At 44.9% G+C, this 18,255-nt stretch overlaps 1 protein-coding gene across 1 annotated transcript in view; it reads right to left on the reverse strand.

The window, feature by feature from the left end:
* PAMR1 (peptidase domain containing associated with muscle regeneration 1) overlaps positions 1 to 16,944 on the reverse strand; it is a 76,804-nt gene extending 59,860 nt beyond the window's left edge. Inside the window, exon 1 of the mRNA XM_043481692.1 lies at positions 16,498 to 16,944. Within this exon, the coding sequence (XP_043337627.1) occupies positions 16,498 to 16,570 (73 nt within the window). The 5' untranslated portion in view covers positions 16,571 to 16,944. The remainder of the gene's footprint in view (positions 1 to 16,497) is intronic.
* Between the last annotated feature and the right edge of the window lie 1,311 nt (positions 16,945 to 18,255).

Consider the following 18,255-nt stretch of genomic DNA (forward strand, 5'->3'; position numbering starts at 1 on the left):
TGCTAAAGCGTTTTAATATTTGTTTAGCTAAAGTGCTTTTATATTGTTCATGAAATTTAATTTTAAAAATGACCCAGCAAAATGGGTAATATTTTCTTGTAAGTTAAAATGAGTTACTCTGACCTCTTCACTTTATCAGTGAGGAAAAGTGCTAATTAGGAAATAAGCAAGGAGAAACTCTAAAGACTTTTTTTTAGGGAATTCTGAGAAGAAAGGGAGGCCTGCAGAATTTCAGGTTTAGGGAGGACATGAGCAAGCCTGCTGCTGAGGGCAAAACAGGGCAGGACAACGTCCAGTTTTTTGGGCTGCTGTAGGTGAACAAAGGTTACTTTGCTGTCCCCATTTAAGAACAAAGCCTTATTTGTTGTCTAACCTAGGGATCAATAAATGGTTTTTATAAAGAGGCAGATACATTTTTATTGGCATTTTATCTTTTTAATTTATTAATTTTTGTTGGAGTATAGTTGCTTTCCAATGTTATCTTAGTTTGTGGGCCATGTGGTCCCTGTGGCAACTACTCAGTAGAAAATAGCCATAGATAATATATAAACAGATGGGCAAGACAGTGTTTCAATAAAACTTTATTTACCAAAAAAAAAGAACAGTCTTATTAAACCGCAAATGAGTTTTATCCTGCCAGTGCTTCCTAGGAAATAAGTACAAATTAAGCACCAAGAACTCGCAAAGCACCACCCTGGAATCAACCAAGGCACCAAACAGTCAAGCACGTGCCCATAATCACATAGCAAAATTGAACTCACAAACTTCCGGGCACATTATACATTCATTCATCTCAACTCTTCCATCGGGTAAAGTATTTATTTATTTATTTTTTTATAATACACTCTATGAAAAGTGAAAGTATTAGTCGCTCAGTCATGTCAGACTCTTTGTGACCTCAGGGACTACAGCCCCATTAGGCTCATCTCTCCATGGAATTCTATAGGTAAGAATACTGAAAAAAAAAAAAAAAAAAGAATACTGGAGTGGGTTGCCATTTCCTTCTCCAGGACGGTCTTCCTGACCCAGGGATCGAAACTGGGTCTCCTACTTTGCAGGCAGATTCTTTATCATCTGAGCCACCAGAGAAACCCATAAAAGACCCTATACTTTAATAGAAAAGGTTTATTGTGAAAGCATCAAAAAAATAAAATTATACATAAAGAAAAAGTATTCAGAAATAACTTATCCTTCAATTGTCATCTTTTAATTAACATATATATTCACACATAGAAGCTAAGAGATGTGTACACAGTCTTCTTAACCTCTCAAAACTGGTAACCTATTACGTTTTTTGTTTTCTTTAGAAACTGCTTTATTTCGTTACTTCAGTCATGGACATTTTCTCTTGACCTTGAGTAGTCTTGAGAAGTGATTTTAAATTGCTTCATCATTAATTTGTGTAGACAAGTGCTTCTCTTTCCTCTTTTTTTTTTTTTTTTTAAATCAGGGTAAACAAATATCAAGAGAGTTGCAGAGTACTGGGTTGGCCAAAAGTTCATAAAATCTTGCGGAAAAACATGAATAAACTGTTTGGCCCACCCAATACTTTGGTATCATTGGGTTTGCCCAAGCCCCTCCTCAGCTCCCATGCTTGGGGCAGCCCCCCTGAATGGAGATTTCAATTATAACGGTCCAGCTCTGGTTTTTCCTGAATTCACGTTGGAAAACATAAGACACGTAACCTCTCAGTTCTGTTTTATTCATGCAAACACAAGGCAATGAGAACAGCACTGACTGACTGGCAGAGGTTCGGATTTGCTTAGTTTTAAATGTTATGTATTTATTTATTTTTGGTTGGGCTGGGTCTTCATTGCTGCTCAGGGCTTTCTCTCCTTGCGGTGAGCAGGGGCCGCTCCCCAGTTGCTATGCACGGGCTTCTCACTGCGGTGGTCTCTCGTTGCAGCACGGGCCCCAGGGCATGAAGGCGTCAGTAGCTGCGGCCCCCGGGCTCTAGGGAATAGGTTCAGTAGTTGTAAAGCATGGGCTAAGCTGCTCCACAGCATGTGGGATCTTCCCAGATCAGGGATTGAACCCGTGTCTCCAGCATCGGCAGGCGGATTCTTTACCACTGAGCCACCGGGGAAGTCCAGGTTCAGTTTTTATAGATGTAGTGGAAAAAAAATGAATGAATGAGTGAGAGAAAGTTGGCTGTCCTCATGGCCTTCGGCATTATTCTCACAGCCTGGCAGCCAGCGTGAAGTCTCTCCAACACTGATATATTTCTCCTGCTGACAAGACGGAGAACACTTAATCCCTCACACAACCAGGGCTTAACTCCACAGAGGGCAGAAGGGGTAATGGCGTCCCCACAGCATCACCTCTGAGTAGCACGCTTTCAACACCAGGTTTCAAGGAAATAAGTTGACACAGTAACTGTTCAGGAAAATCTGAAAAAAGTCAGAGACTTCTTGATGAAAACGTGAGTCGGCCTGTTCCATATATGAGGTCGGTTGTCAGACCAAAGGCCCAGGCTGAGGCCACCCCAGAAGGTGGCAAAGAAAGGTGCTTTCATCAAGGGCTCACTCCTCCTTGATGTTAGAATATGCCTTTGTCTCCACCCAAAAACCCCACAGCCCTCGCCTCTAACCACATTTAATGAAAATCTCTACTGAGTGTTTTGCTGTCCTTCACGTTATAAACCTAAGACCAGAGGGAGAAAAAAAAAAGATATAGGAATCAGAGTCCTACACTTAGGCAGCTTGGGCTGCCCTCTCATCCCGACTCACTCCCCCGTCTCCTCTCAGGCTCTCTGAACTGCCTGTATTGATTTCTAACACAGCACATTCCTAACCACCTGAAGGTCTGACCGCCCACTCCATAGGGCTGATGACAGATGCCAGGCAAATCCCAGATGGAAATGCTGTGAGTCAGGGGCGATGGAATGTTTGCTAGGGCTCTTGATGACTCAGTATCTCCTCCTGTGACTTTGAAAACCATCCCAGCTCCAAGGGACCTTCAGTCCCAGCCCGGCTGGATTCCCACCCTCAGTTGACCTTGGTCTTACCCTTCTCACTTCTCCTGGTAATAAGATAATGATAGCTGGAAAGTCAACATGTTCATCACCCCCTTTGAGTATCAGGAGAGATAAGCCTTTTAATAGATTCCCTAGAAATCTAGTTTGCAGGCATTAGTACATTGGGGAGGAAAAGGAAGCAAAAATCAATTTGTCACTTTCTTCCCCTCTTCATCCTTTATTAAGCACACCGCTCCACTCTGTCACATCTCATTCATTGTCCCCACTCCCTGGGCCCAACCCCCACAAGAATGTACCCGAGCCTTTGAAACAAACCAGTTCACTGAATCCTCAGAGCCACCCTTCAAAGTAAGTATCATTTTCTTCATTTAACAGATGAGGACACTCAGGAACAGAAAGGTAAATAAAGTGTCCTAGGTGGCACCGCTTTCAGGTGAAAAAGCCAGCTCTTTCTAGGGCCGAAGTCTTATTCTTTTCAACACAATACTTGGATTCTAGAGAGTTCACAACTTTGACTTTGCAGATCAAGAATGCATCACTGGTGAAGTGAACACACTTGGGAATCAGATCACTCAAATTTCAATTCTGAATCTGCCTCTCATTTATGCTGCTGGACAATCACAAACAAGACATCTTGCTGTGGCATTTTCCCCGAATCTCAAGAGAATGGATGTAGATTGATGGGGTTGTTAATGTCACTGCAGTTAAAGAGGCAATGAGCATAAAGTGCTTTGGAAGAAAAATTGCGTGTTTGTTGAGACATTACCATTATTCTCTGTAGAATTAAAACACATCAACAGATAAAGATGATACGGTGCATATATATGTGTTGGAATATTACTCAGCCATAAAAAAGAATGAAATAATGCCATTTGCAGCAACATGGATGGACCTAGAAATTTTTATACTAAGTGAAGTAAGTTAGACAGAGAAAGAAAAAAATATATATCACTTATATGTTGAATCTAATAAAAAATGATACAAATGAAGCTTTCTTACAGAACAGAAACAGACTCCCAGACCTGGAAATCAAATCTATGGTTACCAAAGGGGAAACATGGGGGGAAGGGATAAATTAGGAGACTGGGATTAATGTATACACACTACTATATATAAAACAGATAATTAACAAGGACTTACTGTACAGCACAAGGAACTCTACTCAGTATTCTGTAATAACCTATATGGGAAAAGAATCTGAAAAAGAATGTGTGTGTATATATATATATACACATACATACATACATATACATATATATATATGACTCACTTTGCTGTACATTCTAATATACTCGAATGAAGTATAGTTGATCTACAATATTGTGTTAGTTTCAGGTTGTAAATCAACTATATTTAAAAAAATTTTTTTAAAAAGCCATCACACGTGTGGCTAAGATACAGATGGCTAAGGGAACAAAAGGGGTGAGTAACTGTCTCCCCCAGAGGCCCACACATACATGGCATTTTCAAGCAGTCTGTTCTTGTTTCTATCATGGCATTCTGAGTTCTTCCCCCTTGCTTTTAGATTTCTTAATCTCTTCTCTCTAATACCTCCTCTTCAGACACCTATTTAAATAGGACATACCTCACCTCCTGCTGCTTCTCTTCTAGGAATAGAAATTCTACATCTATGGCCAAAGGGAATAAAACCCAAACTCGAGCATCTTGGAAGGGTCCCAAGTTGCCATTATCCTCAACAACTGTGCTAGAAATCCCTAGCACAGAAAGACAGCTGCTTCTGGGTTATTTCCAACACTGGAATATGAGCTGAATAGATCTTATTTTTTTAATTAGCATTGGCTACTAAAAATTTTTTAATAATGCACCTGAAAGTTCCTGGCAATAGAACTCAGCAAATATTATTCAAGCAAAGCATTAGAATGTATAAATTAAGAAACAATAAAACTTGGGAATTCCCTGACAGTCCAGTGGTTAGGACTCTGAGCATTCACTACAGAAGGTGCAGGTTCAATCCCTGGTTGGGTAACTAAGATCCCAGAAGCTGCATGACACAGACAAAAATATATTAATACTTTTAAAAAGTAATACAAGAAAAAATATTTCCTTAAGAAAACAACAAAACTTATGCTTACCCTAAAAATCTGATCTGGATTTCCTTAGACATAAGAATTCTACAAACAATCCCACCTGTTCCCCAATCCTCTACAAGTTTAAAACCTTCTTTCTGAGCCAGAGTCTAGCAGGGCTCTACAGGGGCCTTGGTCAACCACATCTATCCCTTTGCCAGGAGCCTCCAGAGTCAGTGTTACTGTCTTCATGTTCAGGTTCACTGATGCCAAGCAGAAGCCAGATTTTCCTTCTACCAAAGGCAGATGGCCAAGAGCAGATGTCAGGCTGAACGAGGGTGATGCATTTATAATGGTATGTCCTATAGTTCACTAAGCCCTAAGCTGGCAGCGGCTTCATGCAGGCTAGTCCTCATTATAGCTGCCTCCCCCAGCTCTACAAGCTTGAACAAGATGAAGGGGAACTTCTTTTGGCCTGAGGATTCCTGGCTGGCTCTACCCTTGAATCACAACAGGTGGCCATGGGCACCATCTCATGTTTGGCAGACAACATCACTGACCCAGAATCACCCACTCTGCAAGACACCAGCCCCTCAAACCCCTGCAAGAATCCAGCACATGGACAAACTTGGGCATGTGGAAGGCATTTCACCCTAAGGTTGGAAGGCAGATGCATGATAAAAGCAAGGGGAAAAAGCAAGTCTCAGAGAAATAAACATACGGTGAATCTTCAGGAATTTTTTTTTTCTGACACAGAGTCACAGATGGCTAGGATAGGACTGTGCACTAAGGTGAAATGAGCCTGAAAGGGACCATGTACATTCCAGCCTACTAAAGATAGAATGCCCAATACTTCTCCTACTTAATTCCTTCTGTGATAGTGGGGAAAATATTAGAAAAGAGAGGAGCAGAAGACGACTTTAATTTCCTGAGTACTCCTTTTTGCAAAGCATTATACTGAATAGGCTATCTCTCTCTCTTTTTTTTTTTTGGCCATGCCATGAGGCATGCAGGATCTTAGTTCCCCAAACAGGGATCAAACCCTCACCCCCTGCAGTGGAAGCTCAGTCTTAACCACTGGACCACCTAGAGATTGTCCCACTGAGTGAAGTAAGCCAGACAGAGAAAGACAAATATCATAGGATATCACTTATATGTAGAATCTAAAAACAAGATTACAAGTGAATTTATCTACAAAATAGAGTTACAGATGGAGAAAATAAACTTATGGTCACTGAAGAGTAAGGAAGAGGGAGGGTAAATTGGAAGGGAGGGATAAATCAAAGATTGGGATTGACACATAGACACTATTATATATAAAATAGATAACTAAAAGGGACCTACTCTATGTCACAGGGAGCTCTAGTCAATACTCTGTAATGGCCTATATGGGAAAAGAATCTAAAAAAGAGTGGATGTATGTATATGCATAGCAGATTCACTTTGCTGTACATCTGAAGCTAACACATTATAAATCAACTATACTTGGTTTTCTCTTTCTGACTTGACTTCACTCTGTATGACAGACTCTAGGTTCATCCACACCACTACAAATGACCCAATTTTATTGCTTTTTATGGCTCAGTACTATTCCAGAAGCTGCTGTCTAGCACAGGGAGCTCAGCTCAGTGCTCTGTGATGACCTAGAGGGTGGGATGGGGGAGGTGGAGGGAGGCTCAGGGGGACGGGACAGAAGTACACATACAGCCGATTCATGCTATTATACAGCAGAAACGAACACAACACCATAAAGCAATTATACTCCAACTGAAAATAAATAAAATGACAATAATAAATCAACTGTATCCCAATAATAATTTAAAAATAAACAGGTTATCTCGCTTGCGTGTGTTAGTCGCTCAGTCATGTCCAACTCTGTGCAATGCCATGGACTGTAGCCCTCAAGGTTCCTCTGTCCATGGAATTCTCCAGGCAGGAACACTGGAGTGGGTCGCCATTCCCTTCTTAAACTCAAATAAAGACAGTAATTATTCTCAGTGTACAGGTTGGAAGGTGGTAAGGCCACATTAAAGAGGTTAAGTAACTTTCCAAGAGAAGAGCCATAAATGATGGAGGCAGGATTCAAACTCTAGCCCATGTTTTAAACCATAATACTCTACACCCCATGTTTATACATATCCAGCCACATACACACATAAGTGTATACATAACCATATCTATTTCCTAATGGAAATCAATGCTGAATATTCATCAGAAGGACTGATGTTAAAGCTGAAGCTCTAATACTTTGGCCACCTGATGCTCAGAGCTGACACAATGGAAAAAGTCCTGATGCTGGGAAAGATTGAAGGCAGGAGGAGAAGGGGACGACAGAGGAGGAGATGGGTGGATGGCATCGTCGACTCAATGGACATGAGTTTCAGCAAACTCCGGGAGACAATGAAGGACAGGGAAGCCTGGTGTGCTGCCGTCCATGGGGTCGCAAAGAGTCAGACACAACCGAGCAACTGAACAACAACAACCATATCTATACTTTTATCTTTCTGTGTGCATGCATATTCAAACTTGAGCACATCCATACTAAGATATCAACATCAAAAATGAAATACATAAAATGGCCAGGAAGAGCTAAATCTTTGCTGAGAAGGTTATGGGTTGGGCAGAAAACCCTTAAAAGGAATAGCTGCTTCATTCCTTATCCATTGCCACTGTAGTCATCCAATGTGAAACAAGTCTGGGCAGAGACAGAGGCAGGCAACGCGAGGGCTAAGGCAGAAACTGTGTTGCATGACAACAAGAACAATATTTAGGAAAGGGAGGAATAAAGCTGTTCCCAGAAACAGCAAACAAGGGGTTGATGAACAGCTCAAACTCACGTGCTGTCTCTATGGGATACAGCACCAGTGTAAACAGCCCAGACCGCTTCCGGGTTGTACAAATCAGGATCATGGTGCCTGAGCTATACCCAAACTAGCAGACAGGAGGATAAATAAGAAAAGACTGGAGACAAGCCGACATGTGTGTTGAGGTGGGGGGAGGTTAACTGGTAATGAATGGACTTGGATCTTGAACCCAATGTTCCCAGGAACTAGAAGGATGCTCAAATATTCTCCTCGTTTTTGAAGGGGAGAGAGTGGAACTGTCACCAAGGTTACAACTGAAGTGGGGAAGTCAAGCCACAGCTGTTACCGCTCCCTGAGACTCTCACATCACCACATGCACCTTAATCAGAGTCACACCTCATTCCGCCCAATGATCCCAGGGCAATCACATTACTGTGAGCACCTTGTAGACCAGAAAGAAGCTTTCTTGGTGAACTACGCAGAGGCTGGTGAGGACTTTTATCACAATAGGGCGGGGATCACCTCTATGGTTCTTTCAACATCTCAGCAAGTATGAAGTGAGCGGGACAACAGACTTCCTGTCTGTCTCTCAGCAGAAGTCTGAAGAGACATTCCAATTTTGTAGATTTTCAAATTCCCTTCTTACCTTGTCCTCCATAATGGTGAGACAGATATTCTTCAATGTTTTATTCATCATGGGCAAGAGACCTGAGTTTTCCAAACTGTATTCCATGGAGTGCTAAATCCACTGATTGTATAAGGCATGACATGAAAAGAGGTTCTGCAGCTGAACAACTTTTTAAATGCTAGTAACAGCTTGCTTTATTGTAGGGCTTTGCCGAGTCTATAATATTCTTTGTACCAATTTAATTCCCACATTCCCCAAACTTATTTCACCATGACATCCTAGGTTTTATTATTTCTGCTGAGTATCCTTTAATATTAGTATCTCATGAAACCTACTTTGGAAAATACCAAGCTAGACCATAAGCTCTCTCAACAGATAACAAGTGTCTTTAGGAAAAGGACTGGTCTCATTCATCATGCTATCTCCAGATAGTTTGCTGAATAAATACATGAATGAATGCGGACATATCAGGCATATGTGATTTCCAGAGTCAGGTTATTTGTGACAAAGACTGCTGTTAGAAATGGCTCCTGCTATGACCTTTTGGAGTCTATTTTACAGGGAAGCCATTGGGTCCAATTCTGTTGTTTAGTCGCTCAATCATGTCTGACTCTTTGTGACCCCATGACCTGTAGCCTGCCATGCTCCTCTGTCCATGGGATTTCCCAGGCAAGAATACTGAAGTGGGTTGCCATTTCCTCCTCCAGGGGTTCTTCCTGACCCAGGGATTGAACTTGCATCACGTGCATTGGCAGGTGGATTCTTTACCACTGAGCCACCAGGGAAGCCCCAATTGGGTCCATTAGTGCTAAATATATTTTGCTTTTTTGTGTATTACAGTTTGTATCTCATTTCCATGAAGGTTTGAATATTCACTTGTTCTGTTCTACCAGTGAATTGGCCAGGGGAGCCAGGTTTGCACAGAAAGGAGGCTGAACATCACTTAGAAGCAGGCAGTCAACCACCCAGTGGGAGGCAGAAAGCCAAACAAGAAGTAAGGCAATAAAGATTCTTTACACCAGCCAAGCCCTCCCTTCTGCTTGCATCCCAGGTAAGCCAAGTGGTATATTAGAAAATATGGGAGTAGATGCTACCAGCTAGAAGCTAAGCTCAGGCAACTTGTCCTGGGCATCCTAGGTGTTCTCCACCATCACTACTGACTTCCAAAGTGGGGTCACATGATATACGGGATTAATTGATCATCTTCAAAGGAATCCTATGAAGTAAATGGACATAGAACTGGGTTTGAAAAACTGATACTTTAGTTCCCCAGAGTCCTCAAATGATTTGATTTGAAGCAAACCAGGCCAACATCCCTCCTCCACCCAGTGGTTTTCCATTAAACTAGTTGGAAATTTATCTTAACCAATCATAAATTCAGCCTATGAAGACAACTGCTGCACCTCCCCATGAGCTAAAGTTGCCTGAATGTGTTCCTCACTCTGTTCTGGCAGCAGCAGCCCTGGTTTTCCAATCACCAAACCAACTGACCAGACTTCTACTTACTGACGCTCACTGCCAAACCACTAACTCAGCCCTCTGAGACAGCCAGAGTCTCGGAGAGGGCAGAGATAAAGATGCCTACATTCCAGGAATAAAGGCATGTCCCCAACTCGAGAGGCAGAAGGGTGACAGAAACATGTGTCTTCATTTGGGCTTTCTTAACCACTCGACAAAAGACCCAAAAGACAGCAGATCCTCATTCAAGGTTGAAATGAACTGGTTAAAATACATCTCAGTATTAATGGAGGGAGGCTGCATCTCCATCCCCTGCAATATCCATCAGCTGTGTTATGCCAAAAAAAGAAGAAAGAAAAATGCCTCCCCTTATTCATGCCAGGCCTGCTACTCCTATTCCATCATCTAAGAATTTACACATTGACGATCTTGACAGAGTAAATCCATAAAAGACTAGTGCTCCACAGTCTCAGAGCCAGGCATGAAGCATGTCTCATCCTTAACTCTGTCACTCCACAAACAGAAATGTGATTTTGATTATAAAGTTTGACCATGAGACAAAGAAATTCTCACTTCCCATGTCTAATCATAATGAGATGCATGTGCCTGTGGACAGCTACCCAGAAATGAGTGGGATTTGCGATCTGCTTAACATTCCTGTTTCCTCTAGAAAATGGCTCCTCTTGGGTTTCACGTGGTCCCACGGGGGCTGCTGAGGTCTCTCCCTCATCACTTACATCGATTCGGCTTCCACAGTGGTGAGCATGTGACCTTGCTGACTCAGGGGCCGGGGACTATCAGCTCTTGGAATATCCGCAGGATAACCAGAACTCTTTACTAACACCGTGATCCTTATGATTTGGCCAAAATACAGACAGAAGATCTACCATAGTTGGACCCACTGCTGACTATAGCAGTGTTACTGCTTTGGCGCATGCATTATGGGGTCAGACTGGGTTCAAAACACTGATGTCCAGCTCTGTGACCTGGGCAAGTACTGTGCCTCTCTCGGTATGTAAACTAGGGATAATAGCTACTTACCTTCTAGGTATGCTATGAGGATTAAACGAATACATGTAAAACATATAGTAGAATGCCTGGTATTTCCACAAATACCAGTAGATTATTTAGGATCTGGTCCCTTAGGTATGAGGCTTCCACCACTGGTGTTTCCACCATTGCAGGTGAAATATCTGATGTGCAGCCCTATTTACACCACTCTCAACCCACACAAGCTCTGTGTCTGTATCACAAATAAAACCGGGAACAATGAAACGAACAGCGTTGGGCGGTGAGTAGTAGAAAGTCCCCATTGGTTAAGAGAAAAACTCTAATTCTCTACCTTCCCTGAGTGGTTTTGTTCATAGATATGAAGTTTGGACTTTTCCTGCATTTTACTTCTTTCTCTCCATTGTAAACCCAATGCTTTGGCCCAGATCTTGGGATGACTGACAAACAGAACTCCTTAAACACAGACCAGGCTTGTAATCTGATAGACTTTCTGCCACTGATCTGGTAGCTTTCAAAGCTCCAGCTGGCCTCGGGTCCTCTGCCCTGGAATTCAAGAATTAGAAAATGTAAACACTGGTTTTTCCCACCCCTTTAAAATAAAATAAGAGGAGAGGGATCTGGGCTCTTGTGACTTTCAAATATCCACAAAGTGGGGGTGAGAGGTCCTCCCACATGAGGGGAGGAGCAGGGTATCACTTTCCCTCATTTATTACTGAAATGTACACCCCTCCCCTCAAATCAATTGCAGCTTCTAGAACTGTGCTCACGGAAGGCAGGTAGAGAGGTTTTCTCTTGCACTGGGATCGGCCACCCCTCGGAGGGCAGATGGAAATAATTTTCTGACTTAAGGCTAATCATTAGGCCCTCCAGACACCATGAGACGCCATAATCTCAGCTGTTGCTGTCTAGCCAGGGTAACCCAGAGGCAGATAAATTTAAGTCAAATCCACAGTCCCTGCCAGTAGCATTCCAAAGCCCTCCCTAAGGCTTCTGGATATTTCTAAGGGACTTACATGCTCCAGGTCATCTCTGCCTCTGGGTCCAAATGTGCTTTGTCCCCAGTTTACTGACCCAGATATAACACCCAACCTCACCCTCAACTTCAACCAACAGCTCACCCTCAAGGGCATTCATAAAACGTTTCACTGGTGGTCATAGAGGTGAGATTGTGTTCCACAACACACACAAGTGAAAATATATTTATGTTCCTGTCCTCTGCAAAATGCTCACTTGTACTTCTCCCCATTCAGCACCCAGCTTTCCACTTTCTCTCTTTCACATCCCATTTCTTCCCCATCCCTCCCAGGAACAGAGGTCAACAAGGCAAATATAAGCAGGGACTAGCAGGTAAGACACCTGTGAACTAAGAAGAGGGGTGTCAGACCACACAGAGGACCCAGACCACCTCAAAGCATTCAGGTTCAAAACCTTTTAAACATTAAAGTGAAAGTGAAGTCGCTCAGTCATGTCCAACTCTGTGCGACCCCGTGGACTGTAGCCCACCAGGCTCCTCCGTCCATGGGATTCTCCAGGCAAGAATACTGAAGTGGGTTGCCGTTTACCTACTAAATACTTCTGCAGACCTTTGACCCAAAGGCTGCCAGTTCTTCCACGCTATAGTCTCCCTCTTTGCCAGAGTCACCCCACGACACCACAAGATTGGTACCCACATGGGAGACAGCAAGGACCCTCTCCTGCCACGCGTGTCCTGAAGCCATGCCATGATTACATGCGCATCAGTGTAGGAGGCTGTTAGCTGTGTGTTTGTCAGCCAGGTACCAGGTGAACTTGAGCTTAGGAATCTGACAGTCTGGGCTCACCCCAGGCTCCACTAATCTTCTTGTATTTTCTTTTTATCATTATTGCTGTACTGTGCTAAGTCACTTCAGTTGTGTCCAACTCTTTGCGACCCCATGGACTGTAGCCTACCAGGCTCCTCTGTCCATGGGATTCACCAGGCAGGAATACGGGAGTGGGTTGCCATTTCCTTCTCCAGGGGATCTTCCAGGCCCAGGGATTGAGCCTGCATCTCTTTATATCTCCTGCATTGGCAGGAGGGTTCTTTACCACTAGTGCCACCTGGGAATCATTTCTGCAGCAAAACGTAAATAACACAGATTTACCATTTTAAGCACTTTTAAGTGCACAGTCCAATGGCCTGTGTAACCATCACCGCTACACATCTCCTTAATGTTATCATCAGTCCTCACTGACACTCTATGCCCATTAAACACTAACTCTCCAATTCCTCCTCCTCCAACCCCTGGTAACCACTGTTCTACTTTCTGCCTTTATGAATCTGACTCCTCTAGGCACCTCACATAAATGGAATCATACAGTATTTATCTTTTTGTGTCTGGCTTCTTTCACTTTAGCATCATGTTTCCAAGACTCATCCATGTTGTCATTTTAATCAGAACATCACTCCTTTTTAAGGCTGAATAGTATTCCATTGTATGTATAGACCCACATTCTGTTTACCCACACGTGGGTTGTTTCTCCCTTTTGGCTGCTGACAATAGTGCTGCAGTGGACATGAGTGTACGAATATTTGCTGGAGTTTCTGCTTTCATTTATTTTGTATCTATTCCCAGAGGTGGAATTGCTATATCAAATGTTTCACTTTTTCAGGTACCATGCCTGTGTATCTTTGAACAGGTCACAGACCCTCTCTAAACCTCACCTGGGGAATAACAGCACCTACCCTGCTTTGGTTTAAACACTGAGCTCATCATAAATGCTCAGATGTTTACTCTCCTCGTCCTCTGCCTTTGAGGTACTCTGACTAAATGATCTCTCTAGTCACGCCTAGCTCCTGAAACCCATGATCCCACCATCAAATTATTTCCCTGTTGGAAAAGCTGGAGGTTCTTAGAGTGTATATATATATATATATATATCTCAAGGGAACACCCTCTTCATAGTCCCCACAAAAATCTAGCCCTGCCAAGAAGGCCCAATTTTCATAGCTCTGTCCTTGGAATTTGCTAACACATCCCATTATAAACCAACATCTAATTTTTCTTGCCACTCCTTCCGCCTTGCTTTCTTTCCACATTCCCTTTCTCGACTGGTTGCTCCTGCCCACTGCATATCTGGGCTTCAAATTATCCTACCCGGTTGCCTGGATGCTCGCTCCCCACCAGCTAATGTCTGTTGGAAGCAACACTTGTGAAGTTATTCATGTGAAGGCTTCATTCCCCAGAGTCACATCTTTTCAATGAGTTGTTCCTTTTAGGCTGGATCCTGCTGGCAGAACTTCTGCTATTTGGTGAAGTCAGTGGAATTGGGTTTCTCCCCTCACATGCTGTTTGTGTTGGGTTATCACTTGGCCTGATGTTTGGATTCTCATCCTCAGACACGTGTCCCGAGTCGATGAGCAACAACCGTCTGCCGTGCCATCCCAGTGGATGTTTACATTTCATCAAATGCTCTTTTTAGAAAAGTAATTAGAGGAAATATGCTGCTAAGCTTTCCTTGACGGGGGCCAGATTCAGAATTCCAGCAGGGAGTGGACTCACTCGCTCACAACTTGAAATATTTTCCTTCTCCACTCCATCCCTCTGTGCTCCCTTTAAACGTGAATGCTTGACAGACAATGAAATAGCCTTGCTCTCTGGCTCAGTCAGCTGCTTGGCTGCCCAGACGCCAGGCACCCTCCCTGAAGCTCTTTTTTTCTGTTTGTTTTTTGTTGTTGTTGTTGTTGTTGGTTTTGTTTTAGTCTCTAAGTCCTGTCCGACTCTTGATGACCCCACGGACTGTAGCCCGCCAGGCTCCTCCGTCCATGGAATTCACCAGGCAAGAATACTGGAGTGGGTTGCCATTTCCTTCTCCAGAGGCTCTCCCCCACCCAAGGATTGAACCCCTGTCTCCTGCACTAGCAGGCGATTCTTTACCAGAGTCAGCTTTCTTTCCTGAGTAAAAGGTACAAGAGATTCTCAGGTCAGGGATAAACGGGTTTTTCAGATCCTAGGCATGGAAAAAAGGGCAGCTGAGCTTTAGCTTTTATGGATTTCAGCCATCTCACCTGCCATGTTAGAAAAAGAGATGCAGGGACAAGAAAACTAAAGCTGGGAGCTCTGGCACTGTAGAAGGAAGCAGGCTCCTCTGGAGTTGGGCTTGGGCCACCGTGCCCTGGAAGATTGGCACCAAGAGGCAGAGGTGGAACAGGGACAAGTCTTAAGGAAAAGTCACCAACTAAGCCCCGGGCAAGTGGCTAGGTTAAAGGATTACCAGACTCCACCCTCCCGGGCTCCTTCTCCCTACAATACTGGGCTGTTCCAGACCTCAATAAGGGAAAATTCAAATGAAACACTCTCCACCTTGAGAGTAAATCACCAAAGAAGATTTCACCTGGGGCTGGCAGGCTACAGGTAGATGGAAAGTATTGACTAAAACGGGGTGAGGGGGGCGGTGTGCTTTTCGTGTATCTCGGTTTTTGTACATTTACCATGAAGGGATGTATCCTGAGGTCCAGCTTCCCTTTGACAGTAGCTGATGGCTTTCTACACCCTTACCACCCAACTTCCTCTGTTTCATTGTTGGGCGCTTGCCAGCTCCATGCAGCAATGAAGCACGCACTTTTAAGTAAAGCAAAGGTGATAGGTCACCAGCAGAGGTGGCAGGTAACCCCCACAGAGGGGAGTAGCAAAGGCTCACACACTCCCTGCTCCTCCCGCAAAGCTGCCCTATTTTATCATCTGTGCGTCTTACCTCCTGAGGTTTCACCTTGCCTCCTGACACCTAGCCTCTCTAGCCATAGGACGGATGCTCCTAAGAAGTCCTCCTTCCCTGCTTGCCCAGCAGCAGTCACAGGACAAGCCTGCTCTCCCCTTGCTTCTGCGGGGTCAAGAGGCTCCCAAGAGCTCTGTCTGGGTCTTGTTTCAACCTCACTTGCCCCCGGAGCCCATCTGACGTGGGGTTTGTGGCTCAGAAAATGACATGTGAAAGACACAGAAGCCACAGCTGTTTCTAAATAAACCCTGGGCAACCCCAAAATCAACTTGCACTCTTCACCCCGGCTTTTTCTTCTTCTTTCTCATCCTTATCGGAAAGGAAGTGTATATATGCTGAGTGAGCACCTCTTCCTTGCTGGGAATCTGGTCTGAACGGTTGTAGTGTGAGATTTCCTCAACAAGATGCTTCAGGACAAACACCCTCGCTGCAAGCCCTGCTCTTATTCACCTCTTTCCTCCCAGCTCACCTGGGAGGGGGATTTTTCCAGGTAGAGATTTGACTGTTGCCTGTCAGAGGGGGCACCTGAGCCTCGGTAGAACCCCAGCGATAATTTCGTGTTTTAAAAAGCTTTAAAAAAAAAAAAAAAAGGCACATAAAACTGAAGCTGGTACGTTTCCTGAGGCAGTTCAGTCCTACAAGTTGGGATGGCAGAAAAACGGTGTCACGTTCTTAGAAAGAAAGCGGGACACTTCAGCACCACCAGCCAAGCCCCCAAGATTCCCACAAGGAGAAAGCTCACCACCACCACCCACAGACACACAAGCACCCTCTCTTGAGACACCCTGCTCCTGCCCCCTAACTAAACCCAGGAGACAAAAGTCCCCTCCTGGGGGTCCTGAATGCGACTCACAGTACCTCTTGGCAAGGACGAGATGAGAAGGAGCTGCAGGAAAGTAAGCCCCAGCTGCGGCCACCAGCCCAGCTCCATCGTTCCCGCGGCGGTTCCCGGTGTGACTGCTGGGGAGGGACCGAGGGAGCCCGGCGGGCAGGCGGCTCCTACGCGGACCTCCCCAAGCCCCAGCTGAGCGGGAGCTCGGGTTTCAGCTCGCCAGGCTCTTCCATCCTCACCCGAGGGGAACCACCTTCAGCCGGCGCGACGTCAGCCCAAACCTCTCCTCTCCGCGGCCGCCTTAACCCTTGCGGAGCCCGGGGAGGTGTGGCCACGGGGGGAGGCCCCGGGCTGTGGCTGGAAGGGAAGCTGCGGCGCGCGGAGGCCCGCCCAGGTCTGGCTGGGCTCCCCCCGGCGGTGAGGGCAGGGGAGAAGCCAGCAGGACCCTGAATGGGGGGCGGAGGTAGACGGGACTGCGCCCCCCTCCCCCACCTCAGGTGAGGTCTGAAGCCCCACCCCCACCCCACCTCCAGCCGGGATGTGGGGTCCAGTGCCTGCCTTGACTGCACACACTGAGTCCGCCGGATTAAACGCCTGGCCTTGGGGGAGGGGGTGAGCTGGAGATGGGAGGAGAAAAGCGGCCAACCTGCCTCCCCCCTCCCCCTGTATCCCCAGTCTCCTTCCTGCCCAGCGTTTGCTCCTGGCGCTCACAGTCTGGAAACCTCGTCCTTTGCCTCTATAGTCTGCTGGGGGGTATTCTGCATGGTCCCACGGCGCCCATTATGGTGAGTTCAGCAGTTTAAAGAGCTCCTGCCCACATGCCAGGCAGGGTACTGGGCTCAGGTATAAAAGAACACACAGGCATTGTCCCGATAGTGAGGCCGTTCAGTCTAGGAACGGAGATAGCAAATGCGATGTTGAAGTGAGGATGAAGGATGTGTTACAAGACAACAGCTGCCGTTCTTGATCAATTTCTCTGTGCCAGGCATCTGAGTACCTTACATGTATCAACTCATTTATTCCTCATAATACACCTACCATCCCGGTCTTACAGAGAGGGATACTGGGGCATGAGAGTTCAATAGCTCATCCAAGTAAATGGCAGAACCAGGGTTTGAACCCAAGCAGCTTGGGTCCAGAAGCTACAATCCCAGCCAGCAGGCACACTGCTGCTTAAAATCCTGTGTATGCAGTGTTTTATTTAGCCATTCTAGTCACCATGTACAGTAGATGGCACTGTCCCCGTAGTATGGATGTCAAAACCAAGACTCAGAGATTAAATGACTTGTTCAAGGTCACTTTGCTGGAACTGGCAGAGTAGGACTGATACCCAGGTCTAACTCAGGGAAGCACCGGGGTTTCAGGACGTGCTTAATCCCAGTTTGTGAGGTCAGATGAAGAACCAAGGTTGGGAGGAGTGATCATTCGGACCTAGAGCACTGGGAGGCTTCCCAGAACTGGGGAAGTTTGAGCTGGGACCTGAGAGAGGCAGGATGTCAATCTATGGAGGGAGTGAGGATGTCTTTCTAAGGAAAAGGGCTGAGTTCATCTAATGCCACTGGGAAATAAATGAGTATTTACATGTTTAATTAAAGGATACATTTATCCTTTAATTATCCTTTGTTCAAAGAATCCATGGCAATGTAAACCATTAAAATGAATTTTAGACACACACACACACACACACACACACATATATATGTAATCTAGAAAGATGGTATTGATGAACCTATTTGCAGGGCAGTAATGGAGACATAAAAAACAAACTTTTGAACACAGTGAAG

Source organism: Cervus canadensis, chromosome 11 (genome assembly GCF_019320065.1).
Source record: "Cervus canadensis isolate Bull #8, Minnesota chromosome 11, ASM1932006v1, whole genome shotgun sequence".
Lineage (NCBI taxonomy): Eukaryota > Metazoa > Chordata > Mammalia > Artiodactyla > Cervidae > Cervus > Cervus canadensis.